This window comes from Erythrolamprus reginae, chromosome 2, assembly GCF_031021105.1.
Source record: "Erythrolamprus reginae isolate rEryReg1 chromosome 2, rEryReg1.hap1, whole genome shotgun sequence".
NCBI lineage: Eukaryota > Metazoa > Chordata > Lepidosauria > Squamata > Dipsadidae > Erythrolamprus > Erythrolamprus reginae.
In genome coordinates, this window is record NC_091951.1 from 268,202,205 (window position 1) to 268,222,423 (window position 20,219).

Below are 20,219 nucleotides of genomic sequence, written 5' to 3' on the forward strand. Positions count from 1 at the left end.
AACGCTACAACACAGTTTTTCAAAAAATATTAATTAAAAAATACTCCACGGTTTTTTTTGCTATACCATGGTTTTTCCCACCCGATGACGTCATACGTCATCACCAAGAGTCACTTCTCTGTCTCTTTCTCTTTCTTTCCTGTCATTCTCTGCTTCAATCATTTTCTCATTTCTCTTTTTTTCTCCCCTTTTTTCTATCATTTCTCTCTCTCTCTCTTTCTTCCTCTCTCACACTCTCTTCCTCCCTCTCTCATCTCTTTCTTTCCTTCTCTCTCTTTCCTTCTCTCTCCCCCCCCTCCACTTGCCCATGAGAAGAAAAAAAGCAACCTCTGCCGGGCAGCTCCCCTTGTGCCCCCGCTCTGTGCCTGCCTCTTGTCCCTCTCTTTTGGGGATTTTTTTTTCTTTTCTGTCTGAGTGCGTCTGTGTGAGCGCGAGAGAGGGAGTGCGTGTATGTGTGTGTGTGTCTGTTGCGGCTTGGGCTGGTCGGCCTCGGAGGCGGGAGAAGGCGAAGAGGTAGCAAGCGGGGAACCCGGCGGGGTGGATGGCGGCGGCGTGTGTGTGTGTGGTGGCCGCCTTCAGCTTGGGGTCGCCGCCGGCGTGCTCGAAGGACGTGCCGCCACCCGCCTTGGAGCCCTCGAAAGCCTCGTCGTCTTCTGTGCTCTGCTCGCCGCTGCTCTCCAAGCGGGGCGCAGCGGCTGGGAGCGCGCGCCTTTTCTCCCCTGCGTGGATCCTGGCTAGCCGTCGCGCCTCTCTTGAAGATGGGGAGCCTGGCGACGCGCTGTTTTCCCCCACCGAGGACAATCGGGGGTAAACTCTTTTGGTTGGGAACCAACCGGCCCGGTGCTCTTTTGGCTCTCTTGGGGTTTCCCCTTTGCCTGGGCAGCAGGAAGACCCAGGGAAGGTTCCTTTGGCCGCCCAACAGCTGATCTGCTCCGCAGCGCGGCAGCAGCGAGGAGCCGAAGATGGGGGTTTCCCCTTTGCCTGGGCAACGGGGAAACTCCATCTTCGGCTCCTCGCTGCTTCCGCGCTGCGGAGCAGATCAGCTGTTGGGCGGCCAAAGGAACCTTCCCTGTGTCTTCCCCGCTGCCCACACGCAAACTCCACCATCTGCGCATGTGCGGCCATGGAAAAAAAAGGGGTGCGCATGCGCAGATGGTGTTTTTACTTCCGCACCACTATAACACGGAAAATCGATTAGCGCGGGAGGTCTTGGAACGTAACCCCCGCGCTAATCGAGGGATCACTGTATAATATGTATTAGCTGAATTTGAAAATTAAGGGAGACTAGGATAGATCTATTTCAGCCTTGTATATATAAGCTGAGTCTGTCATTCACAGAATTGTCATCATTTATGTTTGATAAATTTCCTTTCAAAATAGCTTACACTTCTGCAATGCAGCTACAGGGATGTACTGTTATAAATGGAGGCAGACATTTAATTCACAAGAGAAGTTTAATTCTTCACTCTCGCAAACAGCAGTTGGGGGTGTAAAAGTAGGGTCATGGCTGCACTTTGTCAGTCAGACTGCCAATTAAGGTTCACTTTACTGAATGTTACTATACACAGAAAATTAGCACGTCAGGATAAAAGGATAGATCACTTCTTATGCAGAAAGTAATTTTGATGAAAGGCACATTCAGCCACGTAGTCTAAGATAATAATCAGTAGTGTTTGGGTTTTGAGTTATAGCTTGATAAGGGACAAAATAGCCAGCTCGCCCTTAAGAAGAATCAGCATAGAGCTTACCAACCTTCCTCGGAGTGGTAAAATTAACATAGAATGGTGAGAAAAAAGGCTGTTGGCAATGGGGTATCCACCAGGAGAGCAAAAAATAGCCAGGCATGATAGTCACTGCAATGCAAGCAGTCCTGGCCCTTTTGGTGTGTGCTGTTTGACACACCTTACAATTGCCCCAGGTTGACAAGCTTACAATGGCTGATTGTCATAATATGGATATATAACATAGGACTGTATGAATCAAATTTAGCATTTAGCATCAGCAGAATTTGATAACAGTGTTATCAGTAAAGAAAGTAAGAGGGTTGGGCTGCATAGACTTAATTGAGTTCTAAATATTACAAACCTCACTCCAAACCAAGAGAAACAATATCTTAATCTCAAGTACTGTAGGTGTGATTCAGCTGCATCCATTTTTCATCATCTTCTTCCTATTGTTGCTTGTGTCTCTTTGAAACTATTGAATCTGCATGTCCAGCCGTTCCATATGAGTTAGCAACGATACTCAGATTCATCATCAAAAGACAGTTCTAAGCTTTGTTTGCTCTGTGTAGGATTTCCAGGAAGAATTGTTTTGTAACTGTATAACCTTCGGCCAAATATTTTGTTTTCCTATAACAAATGTAATATGAAATGCTTAATTCACTATTGCATTTTGTCCAAAATCCTTGTTCTAAAATATTATTTGCTTATTCTGGACTTCATTAGATAGAATTGCTATCTTTTGAAATACCATAGTAGCAGATTGTTGAGAAACTGTCATCCAAGCTAAAAGGAGAGTTCAAGTGAGGAATTAGCCCTGAATCCTGGCATAGCAACATAAGGCATGAGCCTGACCTCCCTGTCCAAATGTTTTTACTATCACTCTTCGAGCATGGCTTAATTTTGTAGGAGTGGCTTGATGGTCATGTGATTGGGTGGGAGTGGTTTGGCAGTCATGTAACTGAATGGGAGTGGTTTGGCAGTCATGTGACTGGGTGGGGGTGGCCAACTTGACATCACACATGTCAAGGGTTAGGGTAAAGGTGCCTGCCCTCTCCTTGCCTCAAAGGCCTCAGCAAGATACAATTTCCCTATCTGTTTACTATTATTGAACATCCAAAATATACTATTTAACCCTATGGATATTTGCCATATGTGTACATACATATTACACACAGAAAATATTACACATGCCTTCAAATGTACTTCCCTAGTTTGTACATGACTGTTAGAGCCAGGAGATGCCATGGATTGAGTAAAATGTGGTGAAACTCGGTTAATAATGTTCTTGCTTAGCAACCAAAATGGTCATAAGTCAAAGACTATTTCTGCCTTCCTCTGCATAGCAGCATTCTCCTAGTAAACTCCTCCTTTATGGCAATTTCCCTCTCTGTTAAAGGCACCAGAGTAATCCAGATAAAGGAAGGTTTTCTGCTGCAGCAGGGGGTTTGACTAGATGACCATCGAGATGTCTTCCAGCTCTAAATTGCTGTGCTGTTTCAAAGTGTCTTCTGAAGCTATGTCTAGTGACAGGGTTTATGGTGCTTCCTTCCTCTTCTCTATCTCTTTCTCTCCTCCCCCCTCTCCTTCTCTCTTTCTCTCTCTTATCTCTTTTCTTCTCTCTCTCTTTCTCTTCCTCCCTCTCTCTTTCCTCTTTTTCTTTCATCTCCAATCATAGCCATTAAAAATCATAGGAGCCTAACTTTGTTAAACCTTCACTTTCACACCATTTCATAAGATAAATTATTACCAGCTAGAAAACACTTTGCTTAACCAGAGGGAAACTCCTGCTGCTTTAATTTCAGGGGGGTAAAGAATAAGCTACTGGGAAAGTGAAATAACTGGATACTATAAGTTCTGATTCTATACCAAGAAGGAGCTCTCTGCCCTCTTAAATGCGAAGAGTTGGTTATAAAGGAGACTCAGCTCACAAATGGAGAGACCAAGGTTCAACTAACAATCCTTCTCCTCTCCACGCTCTTTCCAAGCGTCTCCTTTGTCCCACCGTCCTTTCTGCCAACAGTCTGTGCATGCCCAGGGTTGCTCCTCAGACTATAACATTTTAGTGCAGGAACTCCCTCCCTTCAAGGTCATTCTTTTGCAGCTGTCTTTTCCTTCTCTTTCCCCAAATTCTGCATCAAGCTGGGTCCAGTGCTTGGTGTTTTTCCATCTTTGCTCATCGGGGAAAGAGAGAGTGAGGGAACAATGAGCCGGGGTGGCGCAGCAGGTAGAGTGCTGTACTGCAGGCCACTGAAGCTGACTTGTAGATCTGAAGGTCAGCGGTTCAAATCTCATCACCGGCTCAAGGTTGACTCAGCCTTCCATCCTTCCGAGGTGGGTAAAATGAGGACCCGGATTGTGGGGGCAATAGCCTAGCTCTGTTAAAAAAGTGCTATTGCTAACATGTTGTAAGCCGCCCTGAGTCTAAGGAGAAGGGCGGCATAAAAATTGAATAAATAAATAAATAAATAAATAAACTATACAATAAAAATGCCTGGATGGAGAGGATCTGCTAGCCACCAAGCCAGAACAGCTACATAAGACAGCTTCCTCCTTTAGTGCTCAGAGGCAAGATCTCTCATTCTATCTATCTCTCTCTCTCTGTGTCCCTCATTCTGTGTCCCTCATTCTGTGTCCCTCATTCTGTCTCTCTCATTGTTCTCTCTCTCTCTTTCTCCCTCCTCCCTTCCTCTCCCCCACCCCACTTCCCAACTCCCCCTCCCAGAGAATAACTGTAAGGAAATTCAGCCACGTTCTTTCTGTCTCTGGAAAGATACAAAAACAATATACCGGCTAGGCTGCATCTCTCCATATTCCTCTCACTGCCTCCATGACTGCATGCTGCTTTTGCACTTAAATGTAGCCTGGAGAAATGTGGATGTTTCTCCCCTTTACTTGACTCTTTTTCCAGCCCTTATTGGGAAACTTTTCTCCATGCTATGTTTAAGTGTAAAAGCAGCACGCAGTCATGGGGGCAGAGTGATGCTCTGCCCTGAGACACTGGCCGGGGCGTGTCTCCCCGTATTCTTCTCACTGTCTCCATGGCTGCATGCTGTTTTTGCACTTAAATATAGCATGCAGAAAAGTGCTGTTTCTCCCCTTTGTTGTTTTTCCAACAAGTGGAGAGCACATGGACCGGCTCCTGTAATGCGGCTTCGGGAGATGCTAGCCCAGGGGGGTGGGGGTGGCAGATGAAAGGGGAGTTCCAGGCAGCAGGGAGGATAGGCCCTCCAGGCCCTGTGAAAGTGCAGGCTTTCCAGATGAGACAGGTTGGGTTCTAACTTAACTTGTGGCTGTGCATGCTTCTTATGGATGCTTGTGAATGCACACTGCTGAAGACTCAGCTTCTGTACATGCACAGAAGAAAAAAACAAGCAAAAATCCCCTCCCGCCCAAAAAAATTCTGGGGAAAAAAATCCAATTTTTTTTAAAGGTGGCAGCACCCATGTACCCGCACCGACCGATCCAGTTTTGTGATGTCATCATGACATCACCAGCGGGTCACTACCAGTTCTGGCAAACCAGTCCAAACCGGGAGGAACCTACCCCGTCCCTCCACCAGATCCATGAAACCTTATCTGCTTGTTCCCAGAGGAAAGCAAGCAATCTGGACGGATTCTTACAACATAAGTAGAAATCAATAAAGTTGCTGATTTAAGTGTTTGGCTTGGCTTGGCTTGGCTTGGCTTGGCTTGGCTTGGCTTGGCTTGGCTTGGCTTGGCTTGGCTTGGCTTGGCTTGGCTTGGCTTGGCTTGGCTTGAATACCAATTATATATAAAATCAACTAGACTTTGAGAATCAACATCTTCAAATAGGTGTTAATAATAATAATAATAATAATAATAATAATAATAATTTATTAGATTTGTGTGCCACCCCTCTCCGAATACCGAATAATTACAACAGCAATAATAATCATTAATAGATCTTCAATTAATGAAGCCAATGTGTATACAAATAGTGTTTTCAGTAGGTTTTCTGGTATATCTAATAGTACTTCTAAAATCTGCATTGCTTACAGATGCTTGATGTGAATATATTTTAATAGAACTTTCCAGTTTATTTCCTGAACACCATCCCAAACAGTCAGTTGCAGATGAATTTTGAAAATCAGAAATTAATCTCAAATGATAGAACTCCTAGGAAATATATTTAATACTGAAATTAATAACACTTGACAGATGGATAACACTTGACAGATGGACTGCTGATAATATGTCAATAGATTCACTTTGCAAGAAGTACTAGGATTTATACACAGATTCAAAGATACAATGTTCATTTTTGTAGCCCAAACCTAAGAGTTAGTAAAATAATAGATTTAATATACTTGATCATTCCTGCACTCCTTGTTCATTTGATTGCCACATTTTAAATAATCATTGTATGAATAAAGAATTACTTGTCCAGAAATTGAATACATTTTATTGGAATCTTTCTAGCAAGAACTTGGGGGGGGGGGGGGCATTAAAAATTAAAGGAAGGACTTGTGCTTGAAAAAGTGCTAATAAACAATGAGATTTCTTAATTACTGAAATAAATGTAATATTGAGAAGGCTGTTTAAATTTTTGGAGAGTAAGGGAAAAACTTTGTGTCTGAGGTCTTCAAGAAAAAAAAATCTATTCAGGAAACATGGTGAACCACAAAACTTTAATATAACAAATCTTCAAATCTTATAATGGTCTTAAAGCTTAACCTTTTCCTCAGAACAGGAATACTTTGAATATAACAATAAGTATACCTCCTTGGAAAACAAAATTGGGCAGAACTGTAAATTAAACAAAGAACTGAAAGTTTTTACTTTTGTAGGAAAAATGCCACCAGTATTGGCCAGCAGAGCGCTCAGCCAGATATCAGTACTTTGTGGTCGATCCTATGGCAGAGTATAATATGCCACAATACATCCTAAGAGAATTCAAGGTCACAGACGCCCGGGTAAGACAACATACTATGAATGTCCTACATTTTATTATTATGCGTGTTTGCTTTGCCTTTTACTAGCAGTATTTTGTAATAATCTAGCAGTCAAATGTTGTGTTCAAGTCTCTGATCAGTGATAATTATCCACATGGGAATAGAAATATTTTTGAATCCCCAACAAACATGGTCAGTAAGCTAGTCATAAATTATTAGAACTGAAGCCTCATATCTAAACAGAAAGCAAGAGACATTCCCTAGTTTGACCTATTCATTCTGGGTCAGGAGAATTATGTCAGTCTTGGAAACAGAAGATAGTTTGGGAGGTGGGGAAAATATGAGACCCCATCTTTTGTTAACAAGATGTTGTCAAGAAAATGCATTTCTTTCTTTCTTCATATTGCTTTGAGAAAGTATTTTTAAAGTATTTTTAAAGCAACATACACATAGAAGTAAGTTATAACAGTGACTTTAGTAAAAAGAACAAAAGAATAAGAAACTGTTCTGTAGTATATAATTCAATTCAGATGTTGATCAAAAGTGATACTAGGGAGAAGACAGTAATCCATAGATTAAGCAAAAATCAATAAGAAAGCAATTCCATGGTTTTGGGATCTCTACTGATAGCCACCATGTCAACCTGGACAGTTTTAACATTAGATATTTGGGAATGACTGCTGAGATCAATTTTAATTTACTGGCAGTATGAACTGAATGAAAGCTATCCTCTCAATAACCTGGTCCCAAGTCCTTTCGGACTTTGGACAGTTAAAACTTATTACAGTCTATGTGGAATTAAATATTTAGAGTTCTTGAGACGCATGTGTATCTATAACAGAGCTGTCAAACTCCTGGCCTGTGGGCTGAATGTGTCACACACTGGCCATGCTCACGCCTGGTTTAGTGAAGGGTGGGGAAGTCCCGATACATCACTTGACGCTGCTGTGATGATGCGAGTTCAACAACCCTGATCTATATGATTCAGTTGATTCCAGCTGTAGTTTCAATTCCTCCTGGAAGACAATCCAATGCAGAGTATATTTCAGAAATGCCTTTTGCAGGAAACTACAGAGCCTATTTTACACATGCTCCCAATAGTTGCTGATGATTTACAACCAGAGAGAAGCCAGATCACAGCCATTATCTGTAGTTCACCAGACAGTGATGAGTCCAAGAGCATGCCAGAGCTGTGAATCAGGATTCTGATTCTTTAAGGAAAATTCCCCCGCCTTCAGGATTTGAACCATTTTAGCCTCTAGGTTTGTGATGGTTAACCTTTTTCCCCTTGGGTGCCAAAAGTGCGTGTGCACATGCTATTGTGCATGCACGAGTGCCCACGTCCATAATTCAATGCCTGGGGAGGGTGAAAACAGCTTCCCCCACCCCCCAGAGACCCTCTTGAGGATGGAAATGGCCTGTTTCCCAACTTCTGGTGGGCCCAGTAGGCTCATGTTTCACCCTCCCCAAACTCCAAAGGCTTCTCTGGAGTTGGGGGAGGATAAAAACGCCCTCCCCCAACCCCCCAGAAGGCTCTCTGGAAGCCAAAAACGTCCTCCCAGAGCTTTTGTGTGAGCCAAAAATCAGCTTGCCAGCGCACACAAGCATGTTGGAGTTGAGCTAAGGCAACATCTCACATGCCAGCAGATATGGCTCCGTGTGCCACCTGTGGTGCCTTGTGCCATAGGTTCGCCATCACTGCTCTAGGTCTTTCATCTTTTTCAGTATATATTTTTCAATCCTATACCAATACATATGAAAGAATCTCGCTTCTTGTGATGAATAAGTAGAAGTGGACAGAAGTGGACTGAAGCACGTCTCATTTGAGGGAAATAAATTAGACTAGTAATATATTTTAGAAGCCAAATGCCCTGGGATGCAATAAAAATGATCCAGCACTGCCATTACTTAGTATAAAGGAAGGACTGGCAGCACCATAATATTGGGATTTCTAACTTAAACCTTAGAGTTACTGTTTTAAAACGGTCAATATTCAGCTTGAGGCAGGTCTGCAATTTCTAAAACACTGAAGTATTTTAGGAAAATGAATGATTCTCATTCATAGCATTTGATCGGCTCAACAATGTAAAAAATATGTAATGTTTAAGTCTGGAAAGAGATTGACTTAAAACACCTAGTTACTATTCGTCCTTTCCACCAATTCTCTCAGTGGGGCTTATTTTTCAATATATTTTTTTTAGGAATTTTTATCCAAGACCGCAAAGATGTTACTGTTCAGCAACAGCCCTTAGGTCATGTAAGCCTGAAGGTTAATGTGGTGTGATTTAAAATCTGCAGAGCAAATAGCATTCTTAAGGGAAGCTTGACATGCTTTGCACATTATAATTTGATTCTTGGCATAGCTTATTCCTCAGCTTTCTAATCTGTCTGCAGAGAAGAGCTACAATGCCATGACCCCAACTAGCTAATTTTCATTTTATGTTTCTTATCTTGAAAGGCTAAGTCAAAAGTTCATCCTGATATAAGATTAACTGTATATAAACATTTTTATAGACCCTGCTCTAGCCATTTTCAAGCTGTGATTTGTATGTAATACTTCACACTTGATGGCAGGATAAATCCTTACCTTTCCCCATCTTTATCTCTGGAAGCCCTGTAGCAATAATGATGATTTGAGAAACTTACCAGAGTATTGTGCTTGCAAGGACATCCTCAAATTCCAGTTTCTTTGCCTTAAAAAAAAATCACCCATATTACTATTATTGTTAATGTTGATCTAAAGAAGAATCAGCCCCATGAAAGAATATCCAGCCATAATTTCAAGGTTAGGTTGCCAAAGGAATAAGAAAAAAAAGTCCCCTTAGCCAAAATCAAGCTTTTGGTGTATGCTCATATTAGTGGAGAGATTTTCACATTGGTGGCTATGCAGAATAAGATTCCAATGAGTTTAATTAAGGTTGGATTTATTTTCTTAACATTGAAACCAGGGGTGGGCTGCTGCCTGGATAGGGGTGGGTGGGGTAGCGAAAATGGAGCTCCACCCCAGAGCACTCAATTTGCACTGAAAGATGTCGAAAGAAAATGCAGGGCATCCTGCATAAGCCACACCCACAGTGTGGTAGTAAAAAATTTGATAGCCTTTCACTGATTGAAACTTAGCATCTAGTTCATTCTTTCATTAAAATAAATGCACATTCAACGTGGTTAAATTAGTACAGTAATACCTCATGATACGAACTTAATTGGTGCAAGGAGGAGGTTCGTAAGACAAAAGGTTCGTAAGACGAAACATTGTTTCCCATAGGAAACAATGTAAAGTCAATTAATCCGTGCAACCAAAAAAACCCCCGCAAAAGAACGGCTTTCGGAGACTGCTGGGAAGCCGCACGGCTGTTTTAAAAGGTCGCAGCCGGCCTGGGGGGCTTGCCAGCACCCCCCTGAACCCCGAACCCGGGTTCGGGGGGGTGCTGGCAAGCCCCCCAGGCCGGCTGCGACCTTTTAAAACACCCGCGCCGCTTCCCAGCTGTCTCCTGAAGCCGAACGCTAAAGCTGAACTTCCGCGTTCGGCTTCGGGAGACAGCTGGGAAGCGGCGCGGGTGTTTTAAAAGGTCGCAGCCGGCCTGGGGGGCTTCCCAGCAACCTCCCGAACCGAACCCGGGGTTCAGCAAAATTTTGCCTCTTCTTACGAACTTTGTTCGAGTTACGAACCGGCGTTTGGGAGGCTTCTGGGAAGCCCCGCCGCCCGGCTGTCACCTTTTAAAACAGCCACGCAGCTTCCCAACCATCTCCGAACGCCGGTTCGTAACTCGAAAAAAGTTCGTAAGAAGAGGCAAAATTTTTCTGAACCCCGGGTTCGTATCACGAGTTGTTCGTAAGACGAGGGGTTCGTATCTTGAGGTACCACTGTATTGGGGTTTTTTTTAGGTTGCAGTCCTAATTGCTCTGAAAATAAAATAAAATGAAATCAATCTTTTGGACAGATATCCCATTTCAAGCTTTTGAAAGAAAATATTTTGTAGAGGCTGCTGCAATGGAGATTTGTAGTGAAACGCACTCTTAAAGTCAAATATTTGAGTGTCTTCTGTTACTGAAATTATACATTCTGGTCACTTGAAAAATATTGCATGAATACAAAATATTATTACTATATTGCCCATTGAGCTAATATTTAGGGGACCACTACGAAGAAAGATAATTGTTGATTAAACAGGTTTGCTGACTTTTATAGTATGATCATATAGATTGTTGGAAAGCTTTAATGAGGAGTGGAAAAAGTGCAATTTGGGGCTCATGTATGGCCTTCAGCCTCCCATTTGTAATAACCATACAGAATGGGACTACATTTGAAATACATTTTAAGGCATTAGTTTGAAAGCTTTAATGAATGAAGCTTTGCAGCCAATGAAAAAAATCCATTTTACTATCTGGAAGATACTCAGTCATCCAGGTTAATTGTCTCAAAAGTGCTCCCACAACATCCCCAAATGGGAGATGTTAATGGGAAGGAAGGAAGGGTTGTATTTTTTGGAGTCAATTGCAAGAAATACAATCCTTCCATCCTCTTCTCCCCCCCCCTGCCAAATCCAGTTAGACTTTATCCTTCCATCTCCCACTACCCATTCTCAATTGCCAGTACCTATCCTCTATCCCCACCTGCCCCCCCCCCCATCACAACCGATGGAGGTTCTTGCCTGAGAAACAAAACATTTTGTTCTTTTTCCTCAAGGAAAAAACAGTCCAGTTGCCTTTTGGAGAAAAACAAAAGCATTTTTGAGACCCATTTTAACTCCTATAAAATTCCCAAAGCTCCTTCCCAAAATGGACAGCGCTTCATCCATTTTTGGACCTACGCATGCTCTACAAAGCAGGATACAATCAATGGATATTGCACACCCCTGACACTGAGGCTAATCTGGCTGGACCACACTGTGAAAACTGGCTCAGTAAGGCAGATCCCAATGTCATGACATTTCTGTACTTTTGTATACACATTCTGACATTAAGAAATCAAGTCATGCAGACCTATTTATCACCCTCCCCAAATTAGTAGTAAGAATAGCAGCACAGTGTGCTTCCTATGGGGAATGCATTTGTATACATTGAGAAAATATTCTCAGCAGAACTTTGGATGTGGCTATCCAGTTACAATTTAACCTGATTGCAATGTCTGTATTTTGTGAAGTGTAACTCTCTTTTTTCCTTATTAGACTTAGGCTTCTGTTGGTAGAATATAAAATATTGCATTTGGGGTACTAACTGCAGTAGGAGTGTACCGGCCATATTGAAAATTATTCTACAAAGCTATTGACATATTGGGATATACAAATTTAGTTAATGCTATTTGATAAACGTGTAGGCCAGTGGCCAAAGGCCATTGAATTACAAAAGTAATTTGAAGGCTTTAAAAATGAAGATTCAAGATTGACGGTAATATTTTATACTAATCATATCCAGTTCAAAATTCTGATTTGAAGTTTCTCTAATCCGCCTAACAAATGTGTCTTTATGCAGAAAGCTGCCCAGAAAGGGTCATTATATGCATAATTCATATATTTTTTACATATGGAGTTTTATTAGATTAAAATGGATTTCATTCCAAAAGATTAGCCACATTTGTCCTCAATTTTACACTAAAGTAAGTAACTAAAATTCTGTGATAAGGAAAGTGAAACTAACCATTGTTACATAATTATTCTGCACTTTCAGTTCTGAGTTAAGTACCACAATGACTACATTTTTTCAACCCTTGGAAATGTTCTTCTTTCGCATTTGTAGATTTTTCCTTATAAGAATTATTCAGTCAGTTTAAAGCCTCTCCTTGCCATTCCAGAGCTAGGCATTGAGGATAGATCACTATTTGTCCACATTGGATCATGAGATAGACAAAATCCTGCATAAACTTGAAGGATCGACATAAAGCAGTACACAGTGGTTGGGCTCTTTATTCTGATCTGTGCATGTATTGCAAATAGCAACAAAACTCCCATGAAATTAAATTGTCATTTTCTTTCTTTCAGCTGTGATAATTGAAGAATATAATGCCATTGTGAAAATGATTTCATCTCAAGTAGAACTTTTGTATTAGCCCTGTGATGCAGTCATTATTTCTTGGGAAAGTTTAAACATAACTTCCCATTTTCTGTATACTAAATATTCCTTCTGAGCAGTCAGAATCAGTGAACTGGAAGAGCTACGCACAACTTTTTAATAACAAAGCACTTTCTGTCACTTGTATAGAGTAGTTTGTTCCAAAGGCCTTTATGTTTGTTTGTTTGTTTGTTTGTTTTATTGGATTTATATGCCGCCCCTCTCCGAAAACTCGGGGCGGCTAACAGCAATCATAGACAATATACAATAATAATCCAATACTAAAAGCAAATTAAAACCCCTTAGAGAACCAAACACACATACAAACATACCATGCATACCATTGTAACGGCCTAAGGGGAGAAGAAATCTTAATTCCCCCATGCCTGGCGGCAGAGGTGGGTTTTAAGTAGTTTACGAAAGGCAAGGAGGGTGGGGGCAATTCTAATCTCTGGGGGGAGTTGGTTCCAGAGGGCCGGGGCCGCCACAGAGAAGGCTCTTCCCCTGGGTCCCGCCAAGCGACATTGTTTAGTTGACGGGACCCGGAGAAGGCCCACTCTGTGGGACCTAACTGGTCGCTGGGATTCGTGCGGCAGAAGGCGGTCCCTGAGGTAATCTGGTCCGGTGATTACTTTAATTTGCCATAGTAAGAAACAATCCAAATAACCTTCTAGTTCATCAGGTTAGATATCAAACAGAATCAGGTATGTGTGAACAATGTTAATATTGCTATTAATATAGCAATAATAATATTCGGTGGGGGGTTCTGTTACTTACAGAGCATCATAAGTCAAAGAGTCAGATAGAATTAAACTTCACAATAGTGCTAGAGGATCCCATCCAAATTAATTAATATAATCTTGGCATTTTGGCATTTAAAAGTTGGCATCTCTTTAAATTTCAGGACCTAATTTCTCATCATCAGTGAGAACAATGTGTTGTTTCCTATGTACTTGTGCTAATTTACTGGCACCACACAAGTATTTAAAAAAAGAGAAGTAATTAAAGATGGAGTGATTGTTACTCTGGCTTTTTGAGGTCTTGAGAATTTGTCCAAAGATGATCGTACCAAGTTATCCATCTAATTCACCTAAACTATTACCCAGAATCAAAAACACTTCTCCTATTTCATTGGGCTCTACTGATTACAGAAATATAACGGTACCCTTTCCATCTGCATGTTGTTGCTGAACAATATACTGCAGAATTTGAATAGTAATGACACAAAGTGCAAGTTATCATTTTTGTGTTGCTTTTCTATTTTATTCACCTCCATGTCAAGGCAATCAACTGAATGCTTTGGTAGGAAAATGACCCCCCCCCCCCCTTGCCTCTAGCTTCCAATCTGCTTTATAAGAATTCCCATTCATCACTTAGATTCTTCATTGGTTTCGTTCTGCAAAAAGTGCCATTTTAAGCAATTGGCATCTAGCAACCATCCTCCTCTTGTGCACCATGCTTCAATTATAGCTTGCAGGCACAGAGATACGGCATCTGCAGATTCTCCTACCATGGCTGGAAAGTGGATACATTCAAAATGCAGAAGGTATCCAGAAGGCATGAAGGTTAATAGCAATAGTTCAATTTGTGTCATTTCTATTAAATGTCAGTTTCAATAGTCTGGCAATATACGAAGACAAGTCAGCATAGCAGTTGAGGCAGGTTGATCAAATCCTTTGATACATAATCTGTTCTCTTGCTGCCAATTATTACAACCATTACTTTTTCCAGGGCAATGCTACAAATTATAAAGGACTTGATGTCTTCATTTTTATAAGATCCAGTTCACATTGCCGGGTCACTTAATTGATTTTATGGAGATCAAAAATGATAGCGGCACTGTGGATGGTTAGAGTGTAAGACATGTAAAAATAGCCTTAATTAGGCAGGTGTCCATGTCACAAAGACCACTATTACGAACTGTACTCATGATTTACAATACTAATCAAAAGACTAGGTTATAAAGATCCACTCACTTGTGGCAACTTTGAACTGCCTCCAAGAAGCCATTTACTAAGGCTTCTGTCAGCTGTCAGGAAAAAGGAAGTTGGTATTCTTTTATATTTTTCATGATATCAAAATGCCTGAAATTGTCACTGGTAGATATATGCAAGCAGATGCACCAATAACAATATTAATTTTACAAGGCTAGCTTGAATTATATGAGCTCACTTTGTTGCTGTTGTCTGCCTGCAAAGAACTTTCTTCAAATTTCGGTTTACTAGGTGGATCCAGAATTGCAATTTCAGCAATTATTTATTGTATTTACTTATTTATGGTATTTATATGCTGCTAATTGCGAAGCGGACTCAGAGCAGCTAACAAGTGGAATAAATACAACAGTACTAAAATACAATCAAATATATAATAAAATCAGTAATATAATAAAACAGTAAAATAATATCCTAAAAAGAACCATACACACACAGCAGCCAATCTAATTTATTTATTTATTCGGGGTTTTTCCTCAGGTTAGAATGCTTGAATGAGAATATTCTTTAATATTTTAGGCGGGCTTACCATCATTTTCACTCTGCTTTGATAGAAAAATAGATGCTATGAAGAAATAAAGAATTAAGATGAAGACAAATTAGTAACAAAAGAATCGTGTCCATAAACATTCAAGTGGCTTGCCTAGGCCAAAAGAGGAACACATTGAAAAGGACAATTATGGAATGTGCAGAATTAGACATGATGACTAAACGCTTGAATAATCAAGTAGAAACAGAATATTATAAAATATGGAACAAATTATATGAATGGTGGGATTTTAAAAATAACAATAAAAGTTAAAGTAACAAGACTTTAGAATTTTTTGAACTCATAGTTTTGAAATTTTATAAGTTAGTTTAATAGTTTAAAAACGTTTATAATAGAATAAACTTAGACATGTTATTTACTATATTATATTCTTTGAATAAGCATTTTATAGACAAAGTAATTAAATTAACATTTAGAGTTAAATTTAATAAATATTTAATATGAATGTATGTTATTTTTCTATTGATCTGATTATAGTTATGTTTTTCTTTTTTGTAGTAGAGTTCTAAGATAAGCGGAGCAATGGCAGCTCCTTGAGTGTTCAATGTTGTATGTCTTTGTTTGTCCTTTTAAAAAATTCAATAAAAACATTTTAAAAAAGAAAAGAAAAGGACAACGAAGTGGACATAATAGTGACCAATAGACAAAATATGTCTTTGCGTTTGTTGGTGTTGCTTCAAAATCAGATTTCTTCTAGGCCTGTTTTCCTGTCTGTAGATTTTGTTTTTCCATGGTTTAAATGTCAAAATCATCCTCTCCAGGGCAGAGAATAATTTGAGTATCATTGTGGTTAATGAAATTGCACTCCTGTGTCACTGTGGTTCTCTTAATGGTAAAAAAATGAGCAAAGGGCAAACTTCATGATGACTGCATTTAGATTGCAGGAAAGCTTTCTTCATTTTATCGCGGGTCACTTTCCCTGTCAATATACGATCACAAAATTTAAAATAAGAATGTTAAATATCTCGTCTTCTGCTGTACTTCCTATCTGATATGTTTGCTTTTCATTCCAAGGATGGCCAGTCCCGAACAGTGAGGCAATTCCAGTTTACTGACTGGCCTGAACAAGGAGTGCCAAAATCGGGAGAAGGGTTTATAGACTTCATTGGCCAAGTTCATAAAACAAAAGAGCAGTTTGGACAAGACGGGCCAATTTCGGTTCACTGTAGGTAAGAGAAAGAAACACAGATGCTAAATATGGTTTGCCTGATTAAAATGACAAGATGTTTAACGATGGTAATAGCATGCCAAAGGAGAATTATAGCACGGGGAAGCAAATGCGAGGTGGTTCAAATGTCATGTCAGCATTGAGCTGACAGTGTGACCTTATTCATGCCATTATCTGACAGTTTTCTACCATGCCATTATCTACAGAAGTATGACAATAAACAGCACAGTAGACCTATGCAGTAGATGTAGCAATCCCAGAATTTCTTTAAAAAAGATTTCCTTCTACTGGTATTTAACTCGAATCTGGACAGTCATCTATCAGTAATGTTGCTGCTAATATACCTATAAATCCTTGCGTGAAGCAAAAGGTTGTAGTGGCTGACAATTATTTCCTCTAGTAAGCTTAGAAAAATGATATTTCATTGTTTTAACAGGGAACATTTTAAAAATCCTACAGAATACTTAAAAACGTCTTTTGCTTACGAACTGCTCAGTGACTGTAATAAAGATTATCATAATTGCAATCTTTTGTATTTATTTAATCAATTTGCTTTATAGATTTCAAAAATAATGTTTTAATTTGATAATCATATGTTCAGTGAAAACGTGTGCAGCCTAATGGAAAGAATTGCAAGATTTATACAATGTAACTCCCATTTTTCAGTCCTGGCAATTCTGCAGCTCCCTTCTTCCTGATGGGACTATAGGACTCTAATATTCAGTCTTTGTGAAAGACTAGGCAGGAACAAAAGTAGAAGATAAAATATTATCAGCTGTATAAAAATGGACATAGAAATGCTCAGGAACTGCAGAAATAAGATAATCTCTGTCTGGGTATTTACAAAACGTGTACAGCAATTCTGCATCCATTAAAAAGAATGCCTGTTCCCATAATTTGTTCAAAAGTGTTGATTCAGGTGATGTGATATGTCTTCATATCTATGTCTTGTGTTCAACGAAAGAAAAGTTAATAGTCTAAAGAATTGAGACAATGGAGGCAATACATAGCAAGCTAATATATATATGTGTGTGTGTGTGTGTGTGTGTGTGTGTGTGTGTGTCACATGTTTAAGCTGAATTTGAAAATTAAGGGAGACTAGGATAGATCTATTTTGGCCTTATTTTGGCCTCATCAGCTAGCCATACCCACTGGGACTTGAACCTGCAACCTTTGCCTTGTAAGGCAGAGAATTATCCTCTAGGCTACAGTATCCAATCCCTTCAGCTCTGTACCAGGGAAGGGTTACATTTTTGTGTCGAATCACCCTGGTATATTGAAGGAACATCACAGCTCCTTTTTTGCCTCTCGGCAAAATATATATATATATATTGTATCCTTCCAAAAAGTAAAGCAGACTTATGAATAAGATTCTATAATTAAAGGATTAACTCTGTAAAATCATATTTTGACAGAGTAAAAAAATAAGTACTGATCCTATTTCGTTAACACTTGAAGACATAAATGCATACTAATATGCATTTATGTCATACAATGGCAAGTTGTATTACCAATGTCCCAAATTATAATGTGCACCATAGTGTCCCAATTTTTAAGTTCACTTAAGTGAACATGTCACATCTCCAAGATGTGTATATACTGTTCCTTTCTAGGATGTATATTTGTTCAATTTGCACTCACATTTCTTCATACAGTTATGTGTGAGTGTCTGTGTAGGGGAAAATGGCAGGAAAGAGGAAGAAAACAATAACCAGCAACAAGCTGGATGGATGAAATTAGACTCAAGCATCAATGGGCACACCATTGCAAAATCCGAAGGATTGATTGGAGAGAGATTATACTGCAGAAAGAGCCGATCACTAAGAGTAAATGCATACTGATAAATCATGGCATATAATCACAGAGAGACAGACAGATTAAGAAAATCATTAGCTGAAAATCTCCTATCATAGCAAAAGTGTTTTCTTTCCTTGTTTATTTGTTCAGCTCAAAAAAGTATCTACAATACAACTGTTTATATAATCCCCTGATAGATTTCTTGTAAGAAAAAAGAGGAAAGAGTAATTATAACATTATACTCTTCATTTTATTTTAGTTACTGACATGGAAACAAACATAGCAAAATTGTTCTTTCATTTTCCTTCCATTTAAGATAAATAGTAACAACATGAAATCATTATTTTAATCTGAACATTCCAAGATTTTATCCCATCACATTGTAACATGTGTTTTCAGTTAATTAATATTTTGCATTATTAGCCATGTTGTCATGCAATTAGGCCAGGGGCCTGATGCAATAATTTGGAAGAGCTACCCACCATCCAATCATACCAATTTTTAATAGGTAGTAGAAAAAAGTATTTCTCAAAATATTCGTACTTTCAAAAAACAATCTGTGTCATCTTTTAACTAAATGTAAGTTCTTCTGCTATCAGCAGTATTTGCTTTAAAAACGATTTTCAATTATCTCTGTTGATAAAGGTCCCCTAGTCTTTCATTATCTACTCAAAAACTGAAAGTCTTCAAATCATATTCAAAATTTCAGTTACAATTACTATTTGGCTTAGCAGAAAATAGTCACCTTTCAAGAATGTGATTTATATGTTCAGTTTATATATGGAACTTGTATACATAAGCTATATTCCATCCACAGTTTAACATTCAACTAAATTTTGTGGGGGGGGGGGTGTTTTTCTTTCTTCTCTCTCTCTCTCTTTCTTTTCCTTCTGATTTTCTTCTTTCTTTCTTCCTTCCTTCCTTTCTTTATTTCCTTTCTTTTTAGTGCGGGTGTTGGAAGAACTGGAGTGTTCATAACCCTAAGCATAGTGTTGGAACGAATGAGATATGAAGGTGTTGTAGATATTTTCCAGACTGTCAAAATGTTAAGGACGCAGCGGCCAGCCATGGTACAAACAGAGGTGAGAAAAACGGTTTTCTACATACACACATACATTTGTATATGCATGAATATAGTAAAGATCAAACATATATCTTAAATTGCTATTTGTTATTCATATTTTGTAACGTAAGCCAATATAGAAGCCTACCAATAGATTATTTTCATTCTTTAATTGAAGGATGTTTTAAGCAACAAATACTTTCCTTGAAATATAAGGCAGGATGAGAAGGAAAAAACAGTAGCACATCTTTATTTAGTTCCTGATTTGGGTAGCAACTGTCAGTGGCTTTCACTGTCACCCAGTTGTCCAATGCAGTTTCCCAGGGATTCGTGGTTAAGATACCAGGGTCGAAAGCAGGATACCATGAGTTCTAATCCTGCCTTAGTCATGAAAGCCAGCTGGGTGACCAGTCACACACTCTCAGCCCAATTTAACTCACAGGGCTGTTGTTTTGGGGGAATTAGATGGAAGAAGGAATATTGGATATATTTACCACTTTGAGTTGTAAAAATAATAAAGGCATTATATAAAATAAATAGATAAATATGATTGAAGGTTGAATCAATTGCTGTAATCTTTTTGAACTTCCCATCTTGAGTCCAAATATCTGTAGAGGATTGGGTCCACTTCCATTTTAAGAAAAACTCCGTGTGTGATGGAAATCCATGTATTGTCTGAATTCCTGATTATTTTGCAGGTTCTGTTCTACTTTGTCACAAAATTTCAATTTTTATTTCAAATAAGATAAATGTTCTGTAGTTTTAAACAAGGCCCACCTCCCAATCCTTGCCCTCTAGACTCACCATAGAATTCCTGTCTCTTAACTCACACATTATTTTCACAATAGCAACTGAAAGATCCTCTGCCTTACTTTACTTTGGATTCAGTAAAAGAGGAAGAAGAAAAGGAGGCTGTAGATCTATTAGTAAAATGAAGAAGTACCATAATTAAAGAATGAGAATACA

At 39.3% G+C, this 20,219-nt stretch overlaps 1 protein-coding gene across 2 annotated transcripts in view; it reads left to right on the forward strand.

The window, feature by feature from the left end:
- Positions 1-20,219, forward strand: part of PTPRD (protein tyrosine phosphatase receptor type D) — a 450,382-nt gene that overhangs the window by 423,868 nt on the left and 6,295 nt on the right. For both annotated transcript variants that reach the window (XM_070742569.1, XM_070742568.1), the window contains 3 exons: positions 6,532-6,657; positions 16,240-16,394; positions 19,137-19,272. In XM_070742569.1, the coding sequence (XP_070598670.1) occupies positions 6,532-6,657; positions 16,240-16,394; positions 19,137-19,272 (417 nt within the window). The remainder of the gene's footprint in view (positions 1-6,531; positions 6,658-16,239; positions 16,395-19,136; positions 19,273-20,219) is intronic.